Consider the following 6,270-nt stretch of genomic DNA (forward strand, 5'->3'; position numbering starts at 1 on the left):
AAAAAAGAATTAATGAAGAGAGCAATACAATAAAAAGTGGTAAAAGCACTTTTTTTTGCATTTTTTAAGTAATTCAATCTTTTTCCTGCTGCTAAAAAAACCTAATGCTTGACAACAGATAATGTAAGATGCTCCTAAATTACTCAGAACAAATCCTAATATAAGAAGGCTATAAAGGGATATATCAAACTACTTACAGTGGCTAGCACTGGGACTAGGATGAGAGAGGGAATTTATTTTTCTTTCTTGCTCTTTGTTATAAAATTACATAAGTACATAATCATTAAGAAATATTAACAATGCAAAAATACATGAAGTAAGAAGAGAAAGAACCCACTCCATACTCTTATTCAGCTAAAATTTACTACTTCTTCCTATAAGTAAATACTCTTGTTTCATATGCATCCTATAAAAACACACTGAATACATTAAACCATTTTTATAGTTTGCAAGTACAATTGTAATGACTATGGTTTTAGTTTTTTTTTTTTTTTTTTGGTAGAGACAGTCTCACTTTATCGCCCTCAATAGAGTTCCATGGCGTCACACAGTTCACAGCAACCTCCAGCTCCTGGGCTTAGGTGATTCTCTTGCCTCAGCCTCCCCAAGTAGCTGGGACTACAGGCACCTGCCACAGCACCTGGCTACTTTTTTGTTGCAGTTTGGCTGGGGCCAGGTTTGAAACCGCCACCCTCAGTATATGGGGCCAACAACCTACCCACTGAGCCACAGGCACTACCCTGCCTTTAGCTTTCTAAAAAAGAACCACTAATGACAAATATCTAATCAATTTTAGGTCCTTACAGGTATATTAAACAATAGCGTTTTTTCTTTTTTCCCCTCATAAGTACATAACAAGCCATTTACAAGGGACTGTCAGTACCATTCTTTGACTTTTACCAACATGGACTCAAGTGCTATTGGTATGAAAACAAAAGCATCTGGATCATGAAACAAGAGGGTAAGTCAAATTTCTCAAGAGACTTATAGTTGTTATGGCTTACCTTTATAAATTACACACTATAGCCTTCAAAATTAAAAATGACACAAGTTTGACATTCTGTCAACATCAAGAAGAAAATTCCTTATTACAAATGTCAATAAAAGTGACCATTTACAAATAGCAAAAAATTTGAATTTTCTATATGGAAAGTTAAAAAAATTTCCAACAGAGTTTTATATTATCAACACTAGTTGATAATAGTTTAGTGCACAAAATACAAAAATAAATTATTTCAGATTAGAATCAAAATTTCAAACCTTTCAATTTTTACTCTCTTAGCTGAGAAATCTGATCTTTCCTTCAATTTTCCTCATATAAAATAAAAAAAGCTATAGATATTTGCTAAAATATTTTATAACTCAACTTACACTTGTTATTTATGAGTCCTTCTTCAAGTTTCGAGCAGAAATCTGATTTTTGGGCCAAAATTCCAAGACTGACCACTTTAGACTTAAATAAAAACAAATTCATGTTATTTAAAGAAACATAATTACAAAAAGGTATAGTTTGTAATTAAAAAGTATCATTACTTTACTCTGTAACTCTTGGTAAAGAGTTACACAAAGTATACAAACATACACTCATATATTTGGAATGCTCTCATCGGGTTTTTACCTGCTGGGGATCATTATTTTGTTCAGGTGTAGCATATCTGGGTACAAGGCCAGGAACTGTTGGAATAAAAAATGGTGCTGATTTGGGCACTTTGGGTGGTTCCTTTGGTTTATTCTTTTTCTGATAAAGAGAAAATGGAAAGAAAAAAAAAGACTAAAGTGATCATTCTGCTAATAATTGCTAATATTTAATTCCAAATCAATTTAAAAAGTACTCAAAAATTAAAGGAATCAAACTTTTCACATTAGAATGTTAATCTGACCAATACCACAGCTATCCTTAGCCTGGGCTTCCCGATGCAGACCTTACTGATAGATCAGAAAGAAAATAACAGGGCGTAAGAGAAGCTCTAAGATATACTGCCAATCTTCCTGAAATATTAATATTTACAGGCATATTTAAGAGAAGATATAATTTTGAACTTGTTTTGTATCAACTATAGGCTCTTTCACAAAATGGAATAAAAAGCAAAGTTTACATAAATGCTTAATATAAAACACAGACGTATACTGTGTAACACATGTGCATCATTGTGCTCAAATTTTTGAGGTAGTAATCTGACCAATATACTACAGCTATCCTTTATTTTTTTTTTTGAGACAGAGTCTCAAGCTGTCCCCCTGGGTAGAGTGCTGTGGCATCACAGCTCACAGAAACCTCCAGCTCCTGGGCTCAAGCAAGTCTCCTGCCTCCACCTCCCAAGTAGCTGGGACCACAGGCGCCTGCCACAATGCCCAGCTATTTTTTGGTTGCAGCCATCATTGTTGTCTGGCAGGCCCAGGCTGGATTCGAACCTACCAGCTCAGGTGTATGTGGCTGGCACCTTAGCCGCTTGAGTCACAGGCGCTGAGCCACTACAGCTATCCTTAACCTGGGCTTCCCAATGCAGACCTCTAGTATTTTTTTTTTTTTTTTTTTTGAGACAGAGCCTCAAGCTATCCCCCTGGGTAGAGTGCTATGGCATCACAGCTCACAGCAACCTCCAACTCCTGGGCTCAAGCGAGTCTCCTGCCTCAACCTCCCAAGTAGCTGGGACTACAGGCGCCCACCACAACGCCTGGCCATTTTTTGGTTGCAGCCGTCATTGTTGCTTGGCGGGCCCGGGCTGGGGATTCAAACCCGCCACCTTAGGTGTATGTGGCTGGCGCCTTAGCCGCTTGAGCCACAGGCGCCGAGCTAGACCTCTAGTATCTTGCTGATAAATCAGAAAGAAAATAACAGGGTGTAGAAGCTCTCAGATACACTGCTAATCTTCCTGAAACATTAATATTTACATTAATATTTAGGAGAGAATACAACTTTGAACTTGTTTTACATCAACTACAGACTCTTTTGCAAACTGGAATAAAAAACAAAGTTTACATAAATGCTTATTAGAAAACACACAATATTGACACACAACATACACCATTTTGCCCAAATTTTTGAGGGAAAAACAAGGATGTGCAATGCATAGGTTGTAGGATTTGTTACTGGTACATAAATTTTCTATATCTCGTATCTGTTGTTGCATTTTGTAATTATTTGTTACATAAAATTTCTGTTCCATAATGTTAAAAAATAAATGCTAAAATTCCTTTATAATACAAAAAACAAGTAGCTAAATAGAAACAAATACAAATTTGAATTAAAAAATTAAAAGAGAAGTTTTTTTCCTGTAAGTTTGGGCCAAAAATGTGGGAGCACATGGTACACAGCAAAAATAAGGTAGTTTTTAAAAGGCCTTTGGAGCCAGAAGCCGACTCTGCCATTATAAGTAATTTGATAATTTTTTTTACTAAGCATGACTCTAATTCTTCTATTTTGTTGGGAATTTTTGTTTTTCTTTGGTACTCTATGCCTTTAGAAAGCAAGAAAATGTGATTGCTATAATATTTCAAGAATTAGTAAAATTTCATTAGGAAAAACTCTATTGGAATTCCCACTGATACTGATTTTGTTTTGGTGCATACACTGACATGTATCACTAACTCAGGAGTATCTGATGAGAGTCTTTCTGGGGTAAAGTACCTACGGTAATAATGGAGTTTCACAGTATTATCTCACAGTACTCTTCTAGTTTTTAGGAGCTCTGTAACCTGGGGAGATTTTGTATTTGAAAGGAAGCTTGGAATACTTACAGCTTCACAGAGCCATGGTATAAATCTGTGTATGAGTTATGTGAAGGCAGGACAAAGTACTACCAAATTGTACTGTAAGAGCCCTTCTTTGGGATGGTGGGGGTTGTAATGAGTCAGTCAGCCTTGTAACACACCATCTGTGAGTTAGGAAGGGGATAATCACTGATTTGTAAAAAATGTAAGGCTCCGGAGGAGCTCCTTAGAGCTCTGGAAGTTATCCAATTGCACACAGAAAAGTAGAAGTAGAAAAGTTACCACAGGACAAACGTAAGCCACACTTGTAGAAAGTTATCATCTTTCATCAGCAGAAAATAAAACACCAGAAAGTTTTGCACTTTTTTCTCGTAAAGATTAATTTGCTCAGGTTTCCATGTAATATTTTATGTAGTATCTTCGTGAGGAGCACAGCAGCCCAAAACTTTGCTCAATTAGTTGGGCATTATTCTGATTTCTCCTTCCACACTGACCAATTTGTACTGTTTCATGTCTTACTTTTAAAGCTATTTCATAAAGTACTCCCGTTAGAACTGACAGCCTGGACAGAGAGATTCCGTAACTATGCTCTGCGTTAGCATACCTTTATGCTAATGTCCAAGCTTTCAAAAAGTTAGCAAAAAAAGAAGCACTTTTGATTTCTGTGAGGAAGTTTAATGTGAAAAACTTCTTTTTCCTTACTCAAGTCACACATTTCTTTTCTGGTGCTAAGTTATTAACTACAAGAATAATTACTACAATATTGTGATTCAAAATACGTAAGCTGAAATACTCCATTCTATTCTACTCCTTTTAATTGCTTTTTGCTACTTATAAAGGCAGGTCATGAAACACAACTTTCAAAAACACTAATCTATGCCATAGTTGTCCATTTTTCATGTAAAATTATAAATTCTTCAAGTACCAAGGTGCAAGGTATTTTTTCACCACCATATCCTTTAGGTCCATTATCTAGTCCCCACCTTCACTAACTTACGTGCCTGGTCCTGACACAGCAAGTTCTGAGAATCTTGCAGTTGAAGAATGTGGGATGACAAAGGCTTACCTGTGGCTTGATGAAAGCCAGGTGAAATTTTCCTGGTTTTCAAACATCTAGCAGTAGAAATACACACATTACGGTATTAAATTTTTTTTCCTGAGACAGCTTCTTGCTGTTACCCAGGCTGATGCAGTGGTATAATCACAGTTTGCTGCTGTTTGAACTCCTGGGTTCAAGCAATCTTCCTGCCTCAGTCTCCTGAGGAGCTGGTGTGCCACCTTTCTTATATACAGATGGGCACTTGCTATTTTGCAGAGTCTGGTCTCAAACTCCTAACCTCAAGCAATCCTCCTACCTCAGACTCTGAGAGCTAGCAGTAACTATTTTACTCTTGTTTAGATGCTAGAAAAGTAATTTGAGAGGCTAGATTTAAAGCATCAATTTCTAACAGCTCTATAGTTGCAGGCTGCACTTTGCCACATCCAAACATCTGCTGTGTGCTCTCAAAGACTGCATAAATATTTACATATACGTCATGTGATAATCACACCAGATTAAACAGCAGCCCATTAAGTGGCACTGCTGTTGTTATCCTAGAGACATTAACTGCTCCTCCTATTGTCCTTGAAGAAGGGAAATCTATCTCTGCTTTAAAAAACCTTCTGGAATGTATGCTTAGAGCCCGCTATTATGTCAACTTACTATAGTATTACCTTAATAACATCAAGATTAAGAAGGTTTTTCCATCGTGATTCCGGAAGAAGTGAAAGAGTTACCAGTTGCTCATTCAACTGTTCTGGTGACTCATACTCTATCATTTCATCACTTGGTTCTGTTGTTTCTCCTGATACTTCTACATCTTTAAACAAAATGGGAGGATAAAACAAACAAACAACAAAATGAGGTTTTTATCATAAAAAGCAAGTTAATTCATTCCAAATCTATTTGTATTTTCTAACACATTCACTCGGATAGCCGTGTCAACTCTTCATTTCTTTCTTTTCCTTTCTCCCTCTTTCCCTTACTTTCTCACATTAACTACAACTCTAATCACCAAACCCAAAACACCTCTTCTTCACTAATATGCTATTTGGTATCTTCCCAATACCACATTAATTATATTTTTGCATTAATTAATAAAGTCATTCAAAATATTTTATATCAGTTAAAAACCACTTTGTTTGAGTGCACTAACCTTTGCCTTCTGCAGTAATATCCCCTATAAGGTTTAAAATATTATACCTCAAAAATTACTTTGCAATGCTGTGATTACCTTGGGTTTGACAAGTACCAGGAAGCATCACTACTGAAGGGACATAATCTGTAGGAAGTGGCCGTAATGAAATAACTGAATACAGGGAAATATTGGACCTGAGAAATGAAAACAACATCATTTTAAAAGATATGAAAACAGTTTCTTTAAAGAAGCTTTAATTACTAGCAATAATCCCTGTAATCTTGAATTCAACTACAGAAATTTTATTAGTTAAGAAAGACCTCAGGCTCGGCGCCTATAGCTCAACCGGCTAAGGCGCCAGCCACGTACACCTAAGGTGGCG

At 36.4% G+C, this 6,270-nt stretch overlaps 1 protein-coding gene across 1 annotated transcript in view; it reads right to left on the bottom strand.

Annotated features, from left to right (window-relative positions):
- Positions 1 to 6,270, bottom strand: part of WDR36 (WD repeat domain 36) — a 37,599-nt gene that overhangs the window by 3,277 nt on the left and 28,052 nt on the right. The window contains exons 18-21 of the mRNA XM_003788922.3: positions 5,985 to 6,082; positions 5,425 to 5,570; positions 1,619 to 1,738; positions 1,372 to 1,453 (exon numbers count right to left, since the gene is read on the bottom strand). Of these exons, the coding sequence (XP_003788970.1) occupies positions 1,372 to 1,453; positions 1,619 to 1,738; positions 5,425 to 5,570; positions 5,985 to 6,082 (446 nt within the window). The remainder of the gene's footprint in view (positions 1 to 1,371; positions 1,454 to 1,618; positions 1,739 to 5,424; positions 5,571 to 5,984; positions 6,083 to 6,270) is intronic.

Source organism: Otolemur garnettii, unplaced genomic scaffold (assembly GCF_000181295.1).
Source record: "Otolemur garnettii isolate 467f Iridium unplaced genomic scaffold, OtoGar3 scaffold00030, whole genome shotgun sequence".
NCBI lineage: Eukaryota > Metazoa > Chordata > Mammalia > Primates > Galagidae > Otolemur > Otolemur garnettii.